General features: G+C 50.7%; 3 protein-coding genes across 7 annotated transcripts in view; 1 reads left to right on the top strand and 2 right to left on the bottom strand.

Annotated features, from left to right (window-relative positions):
* Positions 1-3,343, top strand: part of SHISA5 (shisa family member 5) — a 43,685-nt gene extending 40,342 nt beyond the window's left edge. For all 4 annotated transcript variants that reach the window (XM_049862406.1, XM_049862408.1, XM_049862409.1 and 1 more), the window contains 3 exons: positions 1,381-1,496; positions 1,672-1,884; positions 2,041-3,343. In XM_049862406.1, the coding sequence (XP_049718363.1) occupies positions 1,381-1,496; positions 1,672-1,884; positions 2,041-2,120 (409 nt within the window). In that variant the 3' untranslated portion in view covers positions 2,121-3,343. The remainder of the gene's footprint in view (positions 1-1,380; positions 1,497-1,671; positions 1,885-2,040) is intronic.
* TREX1 (three prime repair exonuclease 1) lies at positions 3,263-4,922 on the bottom strand. The gene is made up of 2 exons (XM_049862405.1): positions 4,831-4,922; positions 3,263-4,562 (listed from the first exon to the last, which is right to left on the bottom strand). The coding sequence occupies exon 2, from the start codon at positions 4,533-4,535 to the stop codon at positions 3,591-3,593; it is 945 nt and encodes a 314-aa protein (XP_049718362.1). The 5' UTR covers positions 4,536-4,562; positions 4,831-4,922; the 3' UTR covers positions 3,263-3,590.
* A 440-nt stretch (positions 4,923-5,362) lies between these two features.
* On the bottom strand, positions 5,363-20,945 carry ATRIP (ATR interacting protein). 2 transcript variants are annotated; one of them, XM_049862404.1, is made up of 14 exons: positions 20,596-20,681; positions 19,814-19,925; positions 18,078-18,214; positions 16,982-17,152; positions 14,565-14,683; positions 13,318-13,475; positions 11,265-11,360; positions 10,811-10,940; positions 9,928-10,617; positions 7,308-7,444; positions 7,068-7,159; positions 6,519-6,596; positions 6,063-6,315; positions 5,363-5,660 (listed from the first exon to the last, which is right to left on the bottom strand). In XM_049862404.1, exons 2-14 carry the CDS (start codon positions 19,860-19,862, stop codon positions 5,593-5,595), a joined length of 2,178 nt encoding a protein of 725 aa, XP_049718361.1. In that variant the 5' UTR covers positions 19,863-19,925; positions 20,596-20,681; the 3' UTR covers positions 5,363-5,592. The 2 variants fall into 2 exon arrangements, with proteins under 2 accessions (XP_049718361.1, XP_049718360.1); XM_049862403.1 differs by lacking the exon at positions 19,814-19,925 and having other exon boundaries at positions 20,596-20,945.
* Positions 20,946-21,585: the final 640 nt, after the last annotated feature.

Raw genomic sequence — 21,585 nt, 5'->3', positions numbered from 1 at the left:
GTGTGTGAGTGACAGAGAGAGAGACATGCATGAGAGAGATGTGCATGACAGAGACAGACGGAGGGATTGGTGTCTTTCATTCTGTGTTTTATGTTTCCGCAGCAAAGGGCCTGGGAGGAGCTTGTGGGGAGGAGGAGCAGGTGAGGGGTTGCCTCCGGTTGGGCAGGAAGGCCTTGGGCTTGTCCTGGGCCTCACAGCAGCCTATGGCTCCCATTTTGCGAATGTGGTAGGGTACTTTTGATTGTGTCTGGAGTGTGGAGCATCTGTCCTGTCTCTAGGCTGCAGGTGGGGCCTGCTGAGGTTGTGCTGCCTCTGTGGGGTGGTGAGTGGAAGCCCCTGGCCCTGGGTGGCAGGGTAAGGCCCACACCCTCCCCAAAAGCCTCAGAGAGGCGAATGTCCTACAGCTGACAAAGCATCTTCAATTTTTGAATCTGCTTGGTATAGTTACCCAGCACTTGCTTTTTATTAGAATAATAAAAGCTTCACTCTGGGAGCTTGGGAGGAGCGTGAGGTGCTCTGCCTGCCTTTGAAAGTCAGTGTTGCTGAACTTCCAGTCTGGGACCAGCTTTCTCAAAGGGCAAGGCTTCCACTCTCTGGGGGTCTTTGCTGCGGGGGGGCCTGGGTCAGGCTGGGAGGACAGGTTCTTCTTCTAGAAAGCACCACCACCTCCAGCCCCTCCATATCACCCCCTTAGCGCTCAGTTTCCTCACCTGTAGAGTAGCCATGTCCATTAGACTGTGGGGTGCCCAAGGGGGTGTGTGGACACCTGGCAGGGCGCTTGGCACACAGCAGACTTGAGATGATGGCAGCTGTCAGTGTCACCCTCGGGGAGTGCAGAGGCTGTATTTCCTGTCTGCCTGGCCCCTGGCTCTGGCCGCACTGCCTCCTCTCTCCTGGAACTTCTCCCCCTCTGTCCCCTGTGCTTCCTGAGTCACTCAGAGTTAACGGCTGCCTTGTCCACTCGATTGCGGGCTCCCAGAGGTGGGGGGTTGGTCTTTCTCATCCACTGTTGAGTTTTTGGCTCAAATCGCAGTGTGTGGCTTGTAGCACGTGCTCTATGATCACCTACTGATGGGCAGATGGCAGTGGACAAGCTGCATGTCTTGGGGGGGGACGCTTGAAGAACTCCCTCCCATGCATCTGAGGGTGGTGACAAGGGAGGATGGACCTGGGTGAAGTGCTTTACAGTTACCCACAAGAACCCCATTTTACACATGAGGAAACGGGCTAAAAACAGGTTCAGGCTGCACCTTGGCTATTGTTGTATCTACTGTCCAGTCTCTGGCAGCAAGTGGGGGGGCCCCTGGGAATGGGTAAGGTGTGGACTGCTGGTCCTGGGGAGGGGTGAGGTGCCCCTGGTCATGACTGGCCCTTTGGCAGGTTCGGGGCGACTGTGGCCATTGGCCTGACCATCTTTGTGCTGTTCATTGTCACCATCATCATCTGCTTCACCTGCTCATGCTGCTGTTTGTACAAGATGTGCTGCCAACCCCGTCGTAAGCATGCCCACCTCACTCGCCCAACAGTGAGCCCCTGTGTGCGGTGCAGACCCCTGGGTGGGCAGGAGGGGCTGACCAGGGCCCTGCTTTGGCTACACCGGAGGGAGGGGCAGCAGGCCTGGCCCCCAAGGCCTGGGGAGATGGAGGGTCCTGACTGGGATTCTCATTCCAGCGGTCGTGACCACCACCACATCCACCACCGTGGTGCATACCCCTTACCCACAGCCTCCAAGCGTGCCGCCCAGCTACCCTGGACCGACTTACCAGGGCTACCACCCCATGCCCCCTCAGCCAGGGATGGCGGCAGCACCCTACCCAACACAGTACCCGCCACCCTACCCAGCCCAGCCCATGGGGCCACCTGCCTATCACGAGACATTTGCTGGTGAGTACCACTGCCACCTCTGTGACCCTGCCTGGCCCCCGGACCTGGGGCTCCTGCTTCTGCTCCCTCCCAGGGCATCAATCCCAGAGTACATCACTGAACAGGCGCTCAACCCCTTTCTGCCCACAGCAAACTGTGTCCTCTCTCTCTTTTCAGGAGGTGCAGCCATGCCCTACACTGCCAGCCAGCCTCCTTACAACCCAGCCTACATGGATTCCCCAAAGGCAGCCCCCTGAGCATGCCCTTGCCTCTCTGGCTGCCAATGTGATCATGCTGTGTGTATATGAATGGTTATGCTGGCACAGTTCTTTCCTACCCCATGGTGTGTGTGTGTGTGTGTGTGTGTGTGTATATATACACTCTCTGTACATGTGGCTTCCTCTGATGCCGACGAGGTAGGGAACAACCCTTGCCAGAGTGGGCTGGGACCAAAATCTTTGTCCTCTTCCTTACTTGAAACTGAAATTATGCTTTCTGAAATCTAAACTTCAAAGAATGGGGAGGGGTTCTTTCTAGACACCCTGAGGGGGGGGTTGGGTGGGGCTCGTCACACTAGGATAGCACAGCATTCTGTCGGCAAGAATTTCAGCACAGTGTGTCCAGTATTCTGTGTCCTGGTTTCGGCAGAGTGGCCAGCCACTGCTTGAGGCTACGGCTTCCCAGGGTGTGGGGTACCTACCCTTCTCCGAGTCAGACACATGCTGCAGGCAAGTAGGTGAAATTGGGATTTGGCTTAGTTGGGTTTTGATCCTTTGGGCAGAGGTCCCACAGCTTCCTGGAGCCTGTGCCATGCCCAGTGGGGGTTGGTGGTATCAAAACACCTCAGGCACAGGCCCACCACCTCACATCGTTCTCAGGGCCAGTTTCAGCACCTGAGAGCTGTCTGCCTGGACTGTCCTTGCACCCTCCCTGGGACCACCTGGAGGCCCATGTCCACCCACAGTTCTAGCTGCCTGTGGAGAAGCTCTCTTGCCCTTGTTGGCCCTGGCCCTTGCCATAGTGGGCAGGATGGCCTCTGTCCAAAAACAGACTCAGGTCTCCTCCCTGCTCTGTTTTTATTTTTGGCCAAGTATTTTGTCCCATGTTCTGGTTGGTAACGTGCGTGACAGTTGCGTGAGGCTGAAACTCTTGGGTCCTGGGGGGAAATTGGCCGACAGAGAGGTGTGGTCTGACCTTTCTGTCCCTACTCCCCTGACACCAGCCCCCCGGAACATTGAACTCCTTGTACCTCAGTCCACAATTCATCCTGGCAGCGGGACACCTGGACCGAGAGGCTCTCTGGACCAAAGGTGGGGCGGGGCTGCGGGTGGCAGCTCAGGCCCAGACATGAGTAACTTGGTGTTCTTATCTTCTGTTGTTTCACCAGAAATGTCTTAGCTTTGTATCTGCTGCTATGTTTCTGAGAAATGTTGTGGGGTCTGCACCCTTGTTTATAATAAATGCCAACATTTGGAACTGCTTCCCTCTTTCTTCATAGCCTTGGCTGCAGGGATTGGGCATTAGGCTGTGTACCATTTCTTCCCACCACTTGGATTTTCCGTGATTTTGACCAAGTTTCTTCCTACTTTTATTGGGCTCAGACTTCCTGCTGGGGAGAAACAGAAACTTGTCCCCTTCTGTGTTCCCCACCCCAGAGGACAGTGTGTCAGGAAGCAAATGACCACTCACTGGCGCTGGGGGTCTTTATTAGATTTTCTTCCTCAGCCCTACTGTCCAGTTGTGGCCAGGGACAGCCCATACAGTGTGGCTACTGCCAAGGTCAGGAAGGCCAGCAGGCCCAGTGGGGCCAGCAGCCCCTCCTTGGGTAGGATTCCAGGGCCCTCCAAGTGAAGAAGACTCTTGGGGCTCCTGTCCCCACCAAGGTTGGGACTAGTGTCCCTGGTTGTGACCAGGGTCACAGTGGCCGTGGCAGCTGATGGCCTTGGGTCGGTCCCAGTGGAGGCATCAACCCTATACATGGGCATGACAGTGCTGAAAGGCCTGGCATGAGCATCTACCCACTGCAGCAGGGCCTGCGGCCTCCACTGACAGATGCTGACCAGGGCCAGGACGTCCCCCTCAGCTGTGTGTGAGTCTGGTGGGGCCTGCCCGAAGAGGCGTGTGTAGATGCTGCCCAGGCTGTAGCTCTTCCTTAGGCCGCGCTCGGAGGGGCTGCTGGCATGCTCCAGGGCCTTCAGGGCAGTGATGCTGTCCACACAGAAGGCGCCGTCCAGAGCACTGGCAAGGCCCAGTGCAGCCAGCTCTGCCTGGAGCAGGGGGAAGTCATAGCGGTACCCGTTGTGTGCCACGAGGCACCAGGGCTGTGGCTGGCGCTGTAGGAAGGCTCGGAGCAGGTTGACCAGGTTGACATTGAAGCGCTGACGCCCATGTGCTGCCAGTGCAGCTGTGCTCAGGCCCGTGATGTCGCTGGCCGCAGGGCTACAGGCCTTCCCAGGAGCCACGCATAGGGAGAGCTTGTCTACCACGCGCGGCAGCGGAGGTACGGTGGGAGGCGGCCCCTGGGGGCTGGGGGTGTTCTCCAGGGCACATCTGTGGATGGCCAGCATGCATAGTTCCGTGACCTTGGGCTGGGAGAAGGGCAGGCCAGTGGCCTCCAGGTCCAAGAAGATGAGAGTCTGCATAGGACCCCAGGATGGGGCCTGTGAGCCCATGGAAGGGACTAGTACCTGCTGCTGAGCCTGGGGAGGAACATGGGGTAGGGGTGGGGTGGGTGAGTGCCCCAGTAGAAAGATCGATGGTGGGGGTGGGGTGGGGGCAGGAAGCTGGCTCAGAGAGGGTGGGGTGGCTTCCTCAGTGCCAAAAGCACTCAACTGTGGGTTTGTGTGTGGGGGTCTCCTTCACATGAGTTTGGCGCCTCCCCTAATGCCCACCTCGGGGGTAGCACCCATGGACATCTTACATAGCCTTCTCCTCCTCCCGCGGATCTCCCTGGGGGTCTGCACTCACCGGAAACAAGCCGCAATCAGGGCCGCACACCCTCCGTCTGGTTCTGGGGCTGGCCAGCAGTGGCGGGAAGTGAAACGCAGCCTAGGCCCTGCCCCCGCCCCGCCGCAGGACTAAGACCCGCCTACGTGCCCACGTGAGCAAGGCCCGCCCAGTTCTTAAGCCGGCTGGGTTTAGGCCACCCACCAGCGCCCTTCGCTTCCCAGTCATTCCTTCCCTCCCTGCAGTGGCGCCCCAAGGACTTCTCAGATGCACAGCTGTGGGCCTGTGCACAGTGCACCAGGGTGCTCACCCCAGTGAGAGCGCCACCTGAGGACACCGTGCCCAGGCAGTCCTGGGAGGCTAGCTCCAAGACTAGCTCTGGCACTGCTGGGAGCCCCTGGCCTGGCCCTTTTGCACCCACACCTTGGCCCACTTTCCCAGGCCTCCCTAGTTTACGTCTAGGGTGAGGGGCCCTCCTCTGCCACACGAAGGTTTCTTCCCATGGCCCTAGCCCAAAACAATGACTCAGGGCAATTCTATAAGCAGGGCAGTGCTCTTTATGGCAGATTAGTTACCATGGGGATGGGATCTCAGCTCTAGCCAGGGACAGAAGGAAGGATCTCAGCCTTTCTTCTCTGGGTCCCTGTGCCATCCCGCCCACTCAGCCAAGAAGACTCAGGAAACACAACACCGAAGCTGGTGTTCTCGGCCCAACAGCCCCTCACTGCTTTTAATCAGTTAATGAAGGGAGGAAAATGGTGGTGCTGGCAATGCTCACGGGCCTCAGGCACAGTCCATCTCGGGGTCATCCACATCGGTCTCGGCAGCACAGAGGTCATCCAGGGCTGCCTCTGAGCCAGAAAGAAAAGGGTTCTATGGTGAAGATGGGAAGGTGCTGGGGGCTGGGGGAGGTCCCGCCTCTCTTCCCCCAGCGCGGGCAGGAACTAACCAGTCCCTTCCAAGCCCAGGCCTTGCTCCCTCAGCTACTGCAAGCAAAGTGATACAAAGGCAATTCAGACAGGGATACTTCTGGAAAAACCGTGGCTTTGCCAGGCCAACTCAACAGATGCAAGCAAAAGGCAGCCCAGTGTGATCAGAGAAGAACCAAAGCAGGAAGACAATGAGCATGTCCCCAGGGCAGGAAAGGCTGTGACAGATGGGGGAGGGGACTGCTAAGTGAGGCCAGGAAGTCGACCTTGTCCATAAGCTTCAGGGAAAACCCCACGTGTGAGTAGATCCTCTTGCCTGCTCACCTTCACAGTCTGTCACATCAGGGAGCCCTCGGATCAGTGTGCTGACCCCTGGCATCACCTGGTCATACTGATGCAGGACTTCCACGCAGTGCACAGTGAAGAGTTTGTCCTTCTGGGACAGGCTGTGCAGCAACAGCACTGTGTCCCGCAGACACCGCACTGTCCGCTTCTGCTGGTCAGTCCTTGGGGGCCCCTCTGCCCTCCGTACTGTCAGCCACTGTCTGTGCAGCATCACCGTGAGCGCTCTCACCACCTGATGGGGGAGGGGGTCAAGTCTCCTAGCTTCCTGTGCCTAAAAACCTGCTCAGCTGGGCAGCACATTTCCCAGCATCCCAGGTGAGGAGGTTTCTGAGTGGTGGGCACCAGGTTTAGGAGTACGGAGTCCTTGCACAGGGCCACCTTGCCCACTTGCAGAGCTGCCACATTGTTGGCTGCTACCTGCCCCTGGCCACTCACCTCCATGTTGCACTGGCAGTTGGAGCCAGTGACTGGGGAGGGGCTCTGCACACCAAGCTTTGCCAGGAGCCACACCACCTAGAAGAAGAATGAGGCAGTTCCATCCCCAGCGGAGTGAGACCAAGACAGACAGGGCCTTGCCTGGCTTCTCCTAAGAGCTCCAGTTGCTTTGGCAACTGCTTATCTGCACAAATGGGGTCTAGGTGTGGTGTCGTGGGGCCTTCCCAGGCCAGACTCAGGACCCACGCCTGTGTCTCACCAACAACCCACCTGCCCCCAGGTCGTTTTGGCTACCAGGACTCAAAGCCAGGATAGGATCAGTCACCAGGCAGGTCTGCCAAGTCCCAGGACAACTGGGATGCACCTTTATCCTATCTGTGTGGTGTGGCAACCCCAAACTGACTTCACCTCCTTAGATGCTTGATAAGCTGATTACCAAAATGAGTTAAAGGTCCCTTTCTCCCTGGGCCGGGAAGGACAGAGAAAGGAGGCTTGTGGGCCCTGAGGCAGAGGTGGTGAGCAGTCCACAGTGGGGTCTGGAACTTTTACCTCTTGTTCCAGCTGGAGCCACTGTCTCTCCGAGGCCACTTTGTCAGGCCTTGACGTGATGTACATGTACAGCAGCAGGAGGAGGCAGCCCTCTGCAAAGGATGCCCCACTTCTCACTCAGGGTGCCCTTCTCACCCAGAGCTGGGGGACAAGCTGCAGGCGCCTCAGGAGGCCCCTGACTCTGTCCCAACCCTCCCTCCAGTCCGCCGAAGTCCAGCTGTCCGCCCCGCCTGGCTTTACCCGAATGGGCACAGAGCTGAGGGGCAAGCTTCTCGTGGTCCACCAGCAGGGAGAGGAGCTCTACAGTCAACAGCACGCTGGGGATGGGCGTTTCTGGGCTGAGGCACTGTGGCAGCACCCGGAACACACACTGGAATCTAAAAAACAGGTCCAGAGAGACATGACACTCCCCAACCCCAATTCCACAGTTCATCACCCTTGCTTTTCACTAGTGGTCAAAAATCAGAGTACCTGTTCCCATTGCTGTCGAGTCAATTCTGACTCATAGTGACCCTAGAGGACAGAGTAGAACTGTCCCATAGGGTTTCCAAGGCTGTAAATCTTTACAGCAGACTGACATGTCTTCCTCCTGCCAGTGGCTGGCGGGTTCAAACTACCAACCTTTCAGTTAGTAGCCAAGTACTTAACCACTGTGCTACCAGGGCTCCTTTAAAACCTGAGTAGGGCAGAATGAAGAGACAATGTTCAGACCTGGATTCAAACGCTGGCCTGACCACCACCCACTTGTTACAAAACTCGTCATGTGAAAATGTGGGGACTAACCTTCCCCGCAGGTCTGCTGAGGTGGAAGGCTGTCAGGCCCTCACCTGGCCCAGCATTCTTCAGAGAATGGGAGGACTCCCTGGACCTGGAGCCTGGCCCACACTCAGCTCCCAGGCTTTCCTGCCTCTGCCCCCAAACAGGCATGATGTCATAACATGGTGTGAGAAACGGTCTTCAATGGCCAGGGAGTGTGGGACTTTGTGGGAGATTGAAATTTAACCTGGTTGTTACCTGATTTCATCAGGCAAGCTGTCGAGTCGATTCTGACTCATAGAGACCCTATAGGACAGAATAGAACTACCCCATAGGGTTTCCAAGGAGCAGCTGATGGATTTGAACTGCTGACCTTTTGGTTAGCAGCTGAGCTCTTAACCACTGTACCACCAGGGCTCCAAACTAGTGCACTATAGCCCCTGAAACTATCTTCAAGGAAAAAAACCCCTTTATATACAACACAGTGGTTTCCAACCTACTTTTTGATAGCATCAGAACCTTCTTTTTAAATGAAATTTTATATTCGAAGGGGGTGAGTCCTATTTGCTCAGAACCCCCTGCTGTCCCAGTCCCTGGGGGACAACCCTGGACCCCTAGGGCTGTAACAGATGCAGTAGGAACAAGACAAGGATAAGAGGGATGATCGCTTTAAAGACTGGATGGGCGACGACCTCCCTTTTAAGGCTATCGAGGAACAGAAGGTGCCGCAGCCTTCCTGGTTACCTGTACTGCATCACGCTGCTTTCGAGCCTCGACAGCCTCCTGACCCAAGCTTTAAGCCCAAGGTAGACAGGAAGCTGCGTGTAGGGGGGTTCAGCTTAAGCATGGAAAGCATAAAGGAATTCTGAAGAGAATCACTGAGTCGAGGTGGTATGAGACAGCGATGAAGGGCAATGTTTCAGGAGACTGACAGATGGCCTGAAAGCCACCCTTCTCCACCAGCATGCTCCCCATGGAGCTGCAGACAAGTTTCCCTACCTTAAAACAGGGTTTATTCACTCAACAAATAATGCCTGAGTGCTTACAGTGAGCCAGGCTCTGCGCTAGGTCTGAGGATGCAGGGCTATAAGGGGGTCACATGAGCTGTGAGTGGAAAGCATCTGTCACAGTATCTGGCTTACAGTGCACCCACTTGATGGCTGTTTTTGAATGTCCCGTGGACAAGCTCACTAGGAATGGAATGTTGGTGTATTTGTTTAACGAGCATGAAACAAGCAATCAGCTACTATGAGCTGGGCTCCTGCAGGCACCTGGACGACAGCTCTGTCCCCCACCATGCTGCCCACACTGCACTGCAGTACTGTGGCCAGTCCTGAGCACCACCTGCAGGATGACGAGACCAAACAGAAGCTATTTGGATGGAAACCAGGATCCAGAGTTTCAGGAAATGGGAATGCTGAACTCAGAGACAAGACAATTTAAAATACACCCAAGCTGGTAGAGTCATTCCAACTGGCCCTTGGGTGGAGTGCTGAGGGGGGACTGGATTACTGGATGGAGGTGGGCTGAATGGTGTTTACAGTTCCTGCCAGTCCTGAGGCCCTGGAATCCTAAGCTAGGAATATGTGACTACAGTGCTCATTAGCTAGCTTCACTATATTACCACTTCCGACAAACCTCAAGAGGAGCAAGCAACCTGTGGCTCATGCCAGCAGTGAGCACAACAATCAGGTTCCGACTCCCCGCAGGTCTGGGAGCTGCAGACCCTCCCCACACCCTTGGTGCCTCCTTAGGGAATCATCAACTTAAATGTGGCTGTGGCTACGTGGCCTTCACCTGATCCATGTCCCAGGTTCAAAGGCCTCTTGGTTCAGCCTTTGCTGTCCTGGGGTGCAGGGCATTCTTCTATGGTAGCTAACAGCCTCCTTTTATCACGTGTGCCTTCTGCTTACCTGCTGTACAGAGGCAGAATTAAACCAAATAAACCACTTCCTTGGTTCTCCCAATACCTGGCCCCACTTCCCATCACTTTAGTACTCCCTGAACTGAGTAGTGTAAGCAAGTGAAGGATGTGACCACAAGACAGATCTTCAGAGGTCAGGCAAGACCCACAAAGTACCATGACTCCTATGCTGCTTTATACCTGGGCAACAAATCAAAGGAAGCATTTTCTGCTAACTTCACCAAAACCTTAAGGCTCTGGCTCAGGATGCTGGCTCGAAGGTGACCTGTTGCTGCAGAAGAAAAAGCCAACAGGTGAAGAAGCATATTCAGTAGAGGATGTTGGGCCTGGTCATCGGCAATCCCCTTAGGGGCTGAGGTCACATCTCCATGACCATGTCTGTGAAGCTGGCTCTTGTTTCCTTCCCCAGAAGCAGTATCTGCCCCTACTCCTGACAGTAACAGGCAGACGACTGCTCCACTGTGGCATACCAGGTGCTGAAGAATGCTAAGTGAAGCCACAGAGAAACCTTCTAGGTTGCAAAGTGAGTCCTCGGGGCTGGCCTCTACCCCTGAGCTCACGCAGGAGGAATGTGTTGGTGAGTCCCCAGGTGCTCCACTTCTCTTGGCTGCTGCCAAATCCTGCAGAGCCTGGCCATGTAAGCCAATGAAGAACTGTACAAGAGGGAGGAGATGCACAGCTCCAGGAAGCTGGCAGAGTGGGAAGGTCCTTCTGCCCCCCTCTGCTGGGTCTTGGTCACATGAACCTTCACTCCTGGCAACCAGATTCAGTCCAGTGGATGCCAGGCTCTGTGCTTCTCTCAGGGCTGACAAGGAAAATGACCCTTCACGAAAACCTGTGGTCCTGAGGCCTGAAATCCCAGACAAGGCACTGGCAACAAACACAAAAGAAAAGAGACAACTGTGGGATGGAGAGAAGGTCAAGGGCCCCAAACAACCTCCCTGCCAAACTCTAGTCTCCCAGCCAGCCCAGCCCACAGACCTCCCAGCTGGTCAGGGCCAGAGAGGAGCTTGCTTCCAGGTAACTCCTTATCAGTCGAGCTTTTTAGGAGCCTTATGCTTACCTGCCAAATCCTGGCGGCTGTAAAAGGGTGCCAGTAGGAGCCTCGGAACAACTGCTCAGGAGGTGGCACAGACCTAGGGATGTCCCTGGGATCAAAGGCTGCTTCAGAAGCAGGTTTATCAAAATGGAACCTGCAGAAAACAAGGTGATTCTAGAAAGTTCCGACAGGTGAGGCTTTTTCTAGAAGGAAAATTTAGGGCTCCTTGGATGCTAAGTACCTTCTAAGCTAAGGGCCCACTGAGATGCCTGAAGGCTCTGGGACACACTTGCTCTTGGCCCTTTTCCATTTTACAAAGTCTTCTGCGTAAGTCACAAATTACCACTCCTCTTGACTCTGAAGGAGTGCCTGGTGCTGTGGTTTTCAGAGCCCCGGACAGTTCCCAGGGATTCTACTGTGGAGCCAGCCTTTGCAAAGGACAATCAGAGCCAAGCAGACAGAGCAGGCATTCTAGTACCTTGAGTGTCTGATCTCTGCATCCAACTGTCAACAAGAATTTTGGGGGCTTCTTCTTGTTTTATGGATTCACCTCCCAGATTATGGGCCTTATTTTCTGAAATTAGATAAAATGTGAATCAAAACTTGAGCATAAAAGCACAGGCATTTCAGAACTCTTACACGTAATGCATTTAAAACACAAGTAAATCGTTTTACTTCTTCAACCTTGGATCAAAACAAAAGCTAGAATGACTCAAGAACCCTCACATGTTTTCTCTTCCTTATGTAAAACAAGAACTTCCCCAGGAAAAGAAATTGTTTGCCCCACTACAAAACGAGGCAACAAGATAAAAAACAGTAACTACTGGCAATTACATGTGCCAGACACTGTTCTGCGAATTTTATACGTATTAGTTCATTTGTTCATCACAGAGGAGGGGTTATCATTAGCCTTGGTAATGAGAAACAGGTACAGAGGTTAAGGGACTTCCCAGAGTCACACTAGCCAGTAAGTGGTGTGGCTGGGGCTCACATCCAGGCTGCTGGGCTCCACTGCCTGGTTGTGACACTACCTGACACTGCTTCTTCAAAACCCTTTTGCTACTACATTTTTTTCTCCTTAATTTTTTTGGATGGCATGTGTTTTCAGTATTGGAATGGATGCTTACTAACTGAATGTGTTTAAATTTTTGTTTGGTAGTATGGATTTTGAGAAATATAATTCGGTGATACAAGCTACCAATGAGGTGAGTGGCACTGTGGTGCCACTGATCTGTGGTATAATAACATACCAATGAGAGCTAGATGAATAATTTATTGAGCGTGCCTGTCCATTAGGTTACATGGCGAACCTCTGGTTTTCCAAATACAACACAGAAAAACCAAAACAAACCCATCAGCACTCCCTATCACACAGGAAATCCATAATCATGCTTCCAAGCCTTATCTCACAGAAATAAAGGAAAACAAGGCAAAAGTTTATAAAAATTTACAAAACTAACACATCCAGGAAGCATCACCTAAGAGAATGCTCAACCTACACAACAAGGAGGCTTCAACTCAGGACTGCTGAGCTTCACGTATTTCAAAAGGGACCCACCTTGACGCTAAACGCATTAGAACCAGAATAACGCCTTACTTATGAAGTCCAGGGGCATAAAAAGTGGCCAGTATATTGTTAATTACTAGATGCCAAAAACGTGAATGGGATGCAGTTTCTCAGAAGTGGTGCAATGGCCAATGATTTAAAAAGGAGGAGCAATGTACCTGAATCACAAGATAAACTGGCAGAGCACAGTCTCAGTGTGAAAATCTAGTGTTTAACTGCCGGTCTCAAGAAAGCAGCTGCATTCCCTTAGTCTGGACTGAGCTATACAAACTCAAGGCTGAAAAGAGCCTAAAAAAAAAACCAAACCCATTACCATCGAGTCAAATCCGACTCATAGCGACCCTACACGACAGAGGAGAACTGCCCCACAGCGTTTCCAAGGAGCGGGTGGTGGATTTGAACTGCTGACCTTTTGGTTAGCAGCCAAGCTCTTAACCACTGCTTCCCTGAATACTAGCTGTGTTTCTAGCCTGGTCAATGGATGTGGACTTTGGTAGTTTTAAAATACGCCTGCAAAATTCTTTGCTACGCCTCCCTTCAAAAGGTAAAGTCTAGTTTCCTTCCCCTTGAATATGGCCCAGAGTAACTCGCTTCTCATGAATAGAATGTGACAGAAGTGATGCTATGTGACTTCCCGGGCTAGGCCATAAAAACCTAACTTCCAATGGTTCTCTCCGGGTCTGCTCACTCTATAGGAACCCATCAGCCATGTCATGAGGACATTCGAGTAGCCCTGTGGAGCCACCCATGTGTGGAGAGAATTCATGTGAGTGAGTCACCTTGGAAACAGATCCGCCAGCCACACTGAAGCCTTCAGCTGAGTCCCACCATAGCAGGGACAAGCTGTCCCCACTCTGCCATTAGAACTGCTGACCCATAGAGATAGTAAACGATTATTGTTGTTTTAAGCTACAAATTTGGGTAATCTGTTACATAGCAATAGATGACTAATATATTGACTTACCCTCTCTGCCCACCAGAGACTTGTATCCTTGCTCTGTCTGGCAGGGATGGGGAAGGGACATGTTAGCGCTAAAAGACTCCTTTGTAGGGAAAGATGTTTTTCCAAAATGTGGTGAACATGCTTCTGGCTTTATAACCATGGAAGGACTTTTCCTAGGACTGGAAAAAGTTAACTATGAAAGCAAAGTAATGATTCTGCTAAAACCACTTAAAATACCTAGTTATAAAACTTGTAACAACAAGCTTTAAACCTTCTCATGTCTAGCTATTTTGATGAAAGGTTTTATATTTTATGTATGTCATTCTTTGTCAAGAAAGCAGTGCAAAGTTCAAGGCATTTTGATCCAAGTGGTTGGAAAAGTCTTTCATTTATTTCCCTATTCTTCTAATCACCCCCAAAATAGCAGCCATAATTTCTAATTTACTATTTCCAATTTCACAAAACATCTTGTCAATGTGGAACAACCTCTTTTTCATAGTCAAAGACTGAATCCAAAGACTACCAATAGAAAGAAGGTCTATCAGAAGCTGGGTTGTGTCTTGCAGCTTGAAAACTAAGCAAATTCCTCAGCGCCAGTCAAGCTGGGTGGAAATGCTGAGGCCCTTCTGTTCGTGATATGTGAAGTGGTGAGGATGCACCCCTTTAGCTCTCGTGTCTTACAGACTACGTACAGGCAAGAATTCAATTGCACGTCCTGCCTGTTACAAGCAAAGGCCTACCCAGTGGCAGCAAAATGTTCAAGACTAGAGAAAGATGCCTTGACCACACTGTTCACATTTCAAAGCTGACAATGACAGTGTGCTAGACTTCTCTAGCAGCTGAGCACAAAGGGCAGGACACAGACCACTAACAAGCTGATCACACCCGGCAACAAAAGCAGGGGCTCTTGGACAACAGTCCCACGGTAGCATATGAGAAAAAATATCCCAAGTAGCTGACATGAGATACACTCGTGCTTGGGCCAAAAATTTCTAACTTTTTCTAGTTTAGCTCAAACAAATCTAATCCCAAGGAGCTGTGTTTATCAAGTCCCATAGAAAGGAATCACTTCTAGAGTGCTGGGCCTTTGTGATATAATGCCCCAAACCATTTAAACTTCATCCAAATTGCCTTTGAGTCCTTCAGGAAAGAGGATCTCTGCCCAGGTGGCAGAAGTCCTGGCCTTCATTCAGCACTACCCTGACATTGCTATTTAGGCTGTTTATTAAACAACACAAAACTGAGCTCTCCTCCAGCACCATCATTACCTGAGGTGGGAAATGCTGGGTGCAGCCAGTTTATTTGCTCGTTCACTGCTTTGAAGCTTTGTCCTTAATTCATTCATCTCTGCATCTTTAAACTGGAGTTCAGACTGCAATGATTGGAGCTGGAAGGCAAAAGAAACATACAAACTATGCATGTCGTGGTCCTATTACATATACAAAAATATCTCTGGACTTCAAAATCTCAAGTTAATAAAGGAAAAACAACAGAAATTAAGTATGAAAGTCTGCTGTGACATAATGTCCTAAAATGTCAAATTTCAGCCTTCCTCCTGAAAGACAGCATGGTGCTCTAGAAAGATACTTTCTTTGACCCAAACTCTTGGGAGGATAGTTTGTGAGGGTTCAAATACCAGCCCTACCACTTACTTAGCCTCTCCGAATCTTAGCTTATCTGTAACATTAAAGACAATCTTTAGCTTCATCATGGTTGGGGGACTTAAATAAGAATAACGTGGTGTACAATTCCAGGTGTTCTTGCAAGTCTGGGCAGAGCATTTGGAATAGTTTTACCAAAACCCTGTGGGGCATGAGGAGACCTGATGCTTTGGCCCCAAGGGCCTACTATGGCCAACAGTAACTGCTGTCATTCACCAAGCACTCTGGGCCAGGCACAGCACCAGACACAGTAAGTACAGGAGCTTTTATTTTCCCAACAAACCTTCTGGTTATTTCCTAGAACAGGTAAAGAAAATGAGTCATGGAGTTTGGATGTGATGAGGCCTGGATCCAAACTCCGGTTTGTCTGACTACAAATTCCCTGGCTCTTCATCACTTATATGGAAAGTCAATTGCTGCTATTAATGCCAGCCTTAGGTTTTTTTTTTTTTTAGGTAGATGCTGATTTAAAGTTTACTAAGTTTGCTGAATGAAGTAACAGTAGAGTAAGACTCCGTGTCCTTGAGAGTGAAACATTGGGCAATGCTGAAGGAAAAGTTGTGGTACATACTTGTGGTGTGATTGATTATTTTTATGTGGCTGTTCTAGCCATGGTCTTGTAACTCCCACCCAGGTGATCGGTATATGGGATAACTGTGGCCCACCAAGGGGGTTGGTCAGTTTTGCTTTCAAAGAGAGCCAATTCCAAAGGAGAGGGAAGGATCCTATCACCACCAAGGAAGAACAGCCAGGAGCAGAAAGCACATCCTTTAGACCCAGGATCCCTGCGCTGAGAAGTTCCTGGAAGCGGGAGACCCAGGGAGAAAGCAAGTTGTAACCCTGAAGATGGTGAGAAGCAGTGGCAGGAAAGAACCAGCAGCGGAGACCTAGCAGCAGGAGACGGTGAGGTGGGCTTTGTGGCCCATGGAAAGAGAAAGCTGAATGCCTTTGGGGAAAGGCCTAGGGCCAGGGAGAGGTGTGCCGGTGAGAATGGTTAGGAAGAGGCTACCCTGATGGAAGAACTGTATCCTGAGTGTTCCTGAGCCTTAACTGTAACTCTTACTTCCCTAATAAACCCCATAATTGTGAGAACTGACTGTGAGTTCTGTGAGGCCACTGCAGTGAATTATCGAGCCCAGCAGAGAGTGCTGTGGGAGGAACGGCTGGTGTCAGAGTTGGTAAAAATGGTGGAGAGAGAAGGCATGTCTGATCTCTGTCTCGTAAGAATCAGCCTTGGACTGTTGATCTTGGTTCTCCTTCCCCATTGTGGGGCTGGAGTGGGGGCGGTCAGACACTGGCCCCATGCCGTATTTATACTACTGGACACCTGCTGTTTTCCTTCCCAGAACAGCATCTTCTTTCCCCTGGGAAACACTCATTTTCCTACCTCTGACGGTGTGATGTGGGTGGGAGTTGCCAACTCTTTGGTTACAGACACTGGTCAAGGGATAGGTAACTGACACAAGTTAGACCAATCAGAGCCTTCCCCAGAATTTTAAAACCTGAGATGAGGGAGCCCAGGTCTTAACTTTGCTCTAGAGCTATGAAATGTGAGCCCAGGAGCTTCTGGAGACCACATCCCCTACCATAAGGATGAAGTCTGTCTATAGTGTAAAGAATAAAGATGAGTCCTGGCAATGTCTGAGTCATTCAAGGCCCACTGCACTTTTCCCAGACTTGGTTATGGAAGGCAATACATTCCCTTTTGGCCTAAGCTAGGTCAACCGAGTTCCTGATCTACCGAAGGAGCCCTAAGTTAAGCCTGCACCTCAAAACTCTAAGCTAGTGATTTATTCGTGCCAAGACCAACTGCCACTGCAAAGCTGAGTTTCATCTAAGTCCTTTTCCAAATCACACGTACTACCTGGAAGAAAAGTGCATGGCAAGTAGCTGATGGCACAAGAACTTAAACAACTGTTGAAATCTCCCGGGCAGATTCACAGGCAACTTTGGTCATTGCTTCTAAAGGAGCTCAGTGAACAGGCAAAGCTAGTGTCCATAATAGGCACAACATTCTGGGTCACCTTTTTGGAGAATTCCTTTTCTTTGTCACTCAGTGCTTGCACTCTCTCTTGCTCAAGAAGGAAATGTGATCTTCTCTGTTCCTCCAGAATGGACTCTGTTTGATGTAATGAGTCCCGCAAAATTTTAATTTCTCCATTTTTAATGAGGACGTCTTCTTCCATTGCCTTCAGCTGTAAATCCCAAATAAATCTTGTGAAACGTTTGTAAGGGAAAATTACATATATACCTGTTTTAAAGTGTTGTTTTAACATGTAAGGAGTCCCTAGATGGTGCAAATGGTTAATGCACTCAGATGTGAACCGAAAGGTTGGAGGTTCGAGTCCACCTAGAGGAGCCTTAGAAGAATGGTCGGGCAATCTACTGAAAAATCAGCCACTGAAAACCCATGGAGCAAAGGTCTACTCTGATACACACGGTGTTGCCATGAGTTAGAACTGACTCCATAGTAACTGTTTTCTGGTTTTTTAATATGTAGCTGGGGAGGGGGAGAAAGCACAGAAAAACATGTCCTGTGGACCAATGACTGCTCAAAACATATCTATGCCAACCAGACTTCACCATGGTCTGCTAGGCCTGTTCATGGGACAGCTGATATTCAGCAGGACAGCCTAGGGACACACTTGTCACTCATACACACAGATTCTTTAGGCTGTGATAAACAATCTGGGCCGCGTATTTCACAGAACTTAAATACCACATTATATTTCTGGTTTCCCTAAAGATCTATAGAACAATGATCATATGAGAGATGACTACTTTCTTGCAAAGCTGCTAATGAATATAGCACCATTAATGATGTTGTGCACATCATATAAAGATATAAACTATAAATCTGTCTCGGTGCTGTAACAGAAAAAGTTTGTATCTCTTTTTGGAACTGGTATACAGTGTTTCCTTTCTTGCCTTGGATGTTAGGAATCTAATGATTTAGTTTATTTTAGCCTAAACGTTCTGGCTTTCTTTTCCCAGCCTTCGCTCATTTCACTCCTCAGTTGATGAATCTGGGCCCTTGTTTAAAAACTTTCGTACATTTTATTGTATGATACTTCATAATGAATAAATGAATTAGCTACAAGGATAAGTCAACTTACTTACCTTTTCTTTAAGTTCTCTGTATTGTGCCTGAAGTACCTCTAATTCAAAATTATCTTTAACTGGCATACTTTCTCTGCTTTTTCCTGTAGGATTTTTATTTTTTGCCATCCCATCTATTCTGGGGACCTTATGAACACCTGTAAAAAATAGTTCCCATATACATGTCAGGACCCAACATTTCGCCACTTTTGCCAGACAATGCTGAAAAGAGTCACTCTTCAAAGGAAATTAGAGAAAGATCTAGTAAGCAATACAGTATTTTCCAACCAAAGAACATGATTCAAACTCATAAATGATACACATGAAATAACATTTTCTGCCCTGGTGCAGTGGTTAAAAGCTTGGCTGCTAACCAAAAGGTCGGCAGTTTGAATCTGCTAGCCACTCCCTGGAAACCCTATGGGGCAGTTCTCCTCTGTCCTATAGGCTTGCTATGAGTCGGAATCAACTTGGCAGCCATAGGTTTGGTTTTTGGCCCCCACTCTCTACCCTCCACCCAACCCCAAGAGTCTCATAAAAGGGCTAAAGGGTAATGTGGGTGCCTCACTGGCCAGAAATCAGTGATCTATTATTCAATATTTACTGAGCACCTACAATATGCAAGGCACAAAGTTAGGCTCTAAAAGTACAAAGGGGAGCAAAAATGGATACAGTCCTTACACTCACGGAACTCACAGGACATTCAACAAATAATCACACAAATAAATGTAAAATTACGACTGTGATGAGGGCTGCAGAGAATACAAGGAAGCCCATAATAGGAGGATTTGACCCAACTGGAATGACTGGAAGGCTTCTCTAAGGAAGTGATGATTAAGCGGAGAGCTGAAGAACAAGCAGGACTTAACCCAATGTCTTAGTTTCCTAATGCTGCCATAACAAAAAATACAAGTAGGTGGCTTTAAAAAACTCAGCTGTGGAGGCTAGAAGTCCAAATCAGGGCACCAACTCTAGGGGAGGGTCCTTCCTTGTTGGTGGCGCCAGGTGTTCTTTGGCTTGCAGCTGATTCCTCGCAGGTCTCTTCTCCCTGTGTGTGACTGTATGTCCTACTCTTTCTATAAGATACCACTCAGAGACATTAGGTTTAGGACTCACCCTACTCTGGTATGATATCATTACATAACAAGCAAAAACCTCTATTTCCAAACAGGCTCATATTTACAGGTACAGGGCTGAAGACTTCAACATAACTTTTCAGGAGACACAATTCAACCCATTACACCACATGAGTGGGGATGGGGAACGGATGGAAAGAATACTCACTGTGTAAGAAACAGCAGTGTGCAAAGTGCCTGTGCTGTAAGGAAGCGGAGAAAATCCAAGGAATAAAGGATGCTCAGTGTGGCTAGAACCTAGAGAGTGCGTGGAAGAGCTGGACCATGTCAGGCCTTGCAGGCCATGTTAAGGATTTTGGTCTTTATTATAGAAGCAGCGGGACATCATTAAAGGGCTTTCAGCAGGGATGTTCACAAGTAACTGTGTGAGACAAAGCCAGATTTGAGGTTTGAAAAGAACACTCTAGCTGTCCTGTGATGTCTGACTTGTAGGAAGTCAAGACAGTAAATGGGGAGACAATTCAGCAGACTATTGCCCAGGGTAGGGATGAGGGTAGCATAGATTGGGAAGATGGCAGAGATGATGTAAAGAAGATGGATTTCAGAGATGGATTTAGAAGGTAAAGTTGACAGGATATGGAATGGAATGAGATATAGGGTTGAGGAAAGATGAAGAGTCACCTTGTATCACTGGATGAAGAGTCATGCTAGTCACTGTCACATGGAACATTCTGTCACTGAATGTTTTCTCAATGTTTGCTTGGCCAGGTACTGTGCTAGAGAGGAAATGGGTCTGTGGGAAATGGTTGAGTTTAGGATGCCTGTGAGACACTCAAGTAGAGATGCAACCTAGGTGCCCTCAAAATCCCTCTCCTTCTGGCAGCCCTACAAGACTTCTCTCATTCCCCAATTACAATGTAAGCTCCGTGAGGGATGGGTCTTTGTCTTTTGTTCATTGCTAAGTCCACTGCAGTTCCTAACATTTGGGCACCTAGCACAATCCTTGCACAAGGTCAATCATTTATTGGTTCTATGAAATAAGTCCCTTTCACCCCTCCCCTCCAGCACTGCCCCCTGGGGGACAGTGGGTTTTGTAAGCTCCAAAGCTTTCCAAGCCTGCCCGCGGAAACGGGTAGTGATGGTTTTGGTGGTGGCGGTATTAGTGTTCCAAGGATCTCTGCTGAAAACCAAGAACTGAGTGGCCCAAACTTTAGATTGCAGTAAACTCTGAACTAGCTTTCTATATTTCAAATCAGCTGTTTGACATTGCTGATACAGCTCTCCTCAAATCAAAGGGCCTTTTGGAACACAACCTCTCCTTAAATCGGGGTGTCCCTATTTTTAAAAAGGTGAAGGGTAGTGGGGAGCTAGAGACTCAAGCACCGGTCGCCGTGCAGTTCCGAAGCCGCGGCCGTCAGGGGTCGTCACCACTCTCTGGGGAAAAGGCCCGGAGGCGCACTCACTGGACGCGTCCCGATTCGTGGCCGGGTATTGGCTCAGGGCCTGTGACGCGAGGATGTCGAGCTCCTCCAGGTCGTCGGCGGTGAAGTCCCCATGCGCGCCGAATGGGTCTTCGGGGTCCGGAGCGGCGATGGGGTAGCCCCGGGCCCGCTTGCTCGGGGGATGCCCGGCGCCAGGCGGCGGGCCAGGGCGAAGCGCCGGGGGCCCGCTCCTCCTTCTGCTGCCCGGCGCAGAGATCCCAGCCATGCCTCCCGCGGGCCCCAAGGCTCCGAGGGCCAGGGGACTGCCGACGGCCTCCAGGCTGGGAGGCGGGGGACTAAACCAACCGCCCGCGTGCAGCCGCTCGCCTCAGCCGCTGGTGCCACGCCCCCGAGCCCATGGGCCAATTAGCTGCCAGCTAGAGGGCACGCAGGAATGACACCATCCTAGCGCGCCGCTGCGCTCAACGGGGTCCCCTACCTTCCACCGTGACTCGCCTTTCTTCGCCGAGTCCCCGCCCATCTCGGTCGCACCCCGCCTTGCCCGACGCTCGGATTCTAGCAGCTGGGATGCAGTCGGTCTACCGCGAGGACCAGGCGCGGCACGACCCCAGTTACCCGGGTTGTGGGTCAGAGGCGCACCATGCTCGCCGCGCAGGCGGCTCTAAGCCCCCTCCCTGGCACCCCGTGAGGTAATCGAGGCTGCCAGCATTCGGGGATACGGCCTGTACCTCGCTGTCCTCCCGCCAGACTCACCGAGGAGGCCAGGAGCGTGCGATTAGACGAGGAGCAAGAACAGGGCTCTTGTGAACAGATTCATCTTTGAATATAGTAAATTTTTCAAGTGTGTGTATTTGAAGTAGGCCTTAGGAAAAGGGCTAAGAAGAGGTGATGCTTAGAAGGGTTTGCCTGTTGGAGGGGAGTGGGAACTGCTCAGGTTAACATTTGGTCATACATCCCTGAGAGGGTTGGAGCATTTTTTGCCCCAACCAATGGTCTTACAGAAACGGATGA

The sequence above is a fragment of the Elephas maximus genome, chromosome 20, assembly GCF_024166365.1.
Source record: "Elephas maximus indicus isolate mEleMax1 chromosome 20, mEleMax1 primary haplotype, whole genome shotgun sequence".
In the NCBI taxonomy this organism is placed as follows: domain Eukaryota; kingdom Metazoa; phylum Chordata; class Mammalia; order Proboscidea; family Elephantidae; genus Elephas; species Elephas maximus.
This window is presented reverse-complemented; position numbering and strand designations above follow the sequence as displayed.

Excerpts from the sequence above, each read along its gene's own strand:
- ATRIP (XM_049862403.1), bottom strand. The coding sequence starts at position 20,839 with ATGGCTGGGATCTCTGCGCCGGGCAGCAGAAGGAGGAGCGGGCCCCCG. Across the intron at positions 14,684-16,981 it reads AAAAGGAATTCTCCAAAAAG|CTCCAATCATTGCAGTCTGA; the intron begins GTGACCCAGAAT and ends TTTGCCTTCCAG. Across the intron at positions 5,661-6,062 it reads TGATGTGACAGACTGTGAAG|AGGCAGCCCTGGATGACCTC; the intron begins GTGAGCAGGCAA and ends TTTCTGGCTCAG.
- TREX1 (XM_049862405.1), bottom strand. The coding sequence starts at position 4,535 with ATGGGCTCACAGGCCCCATCCTGGGGTCCTATGCAGACTCTCATCTTC.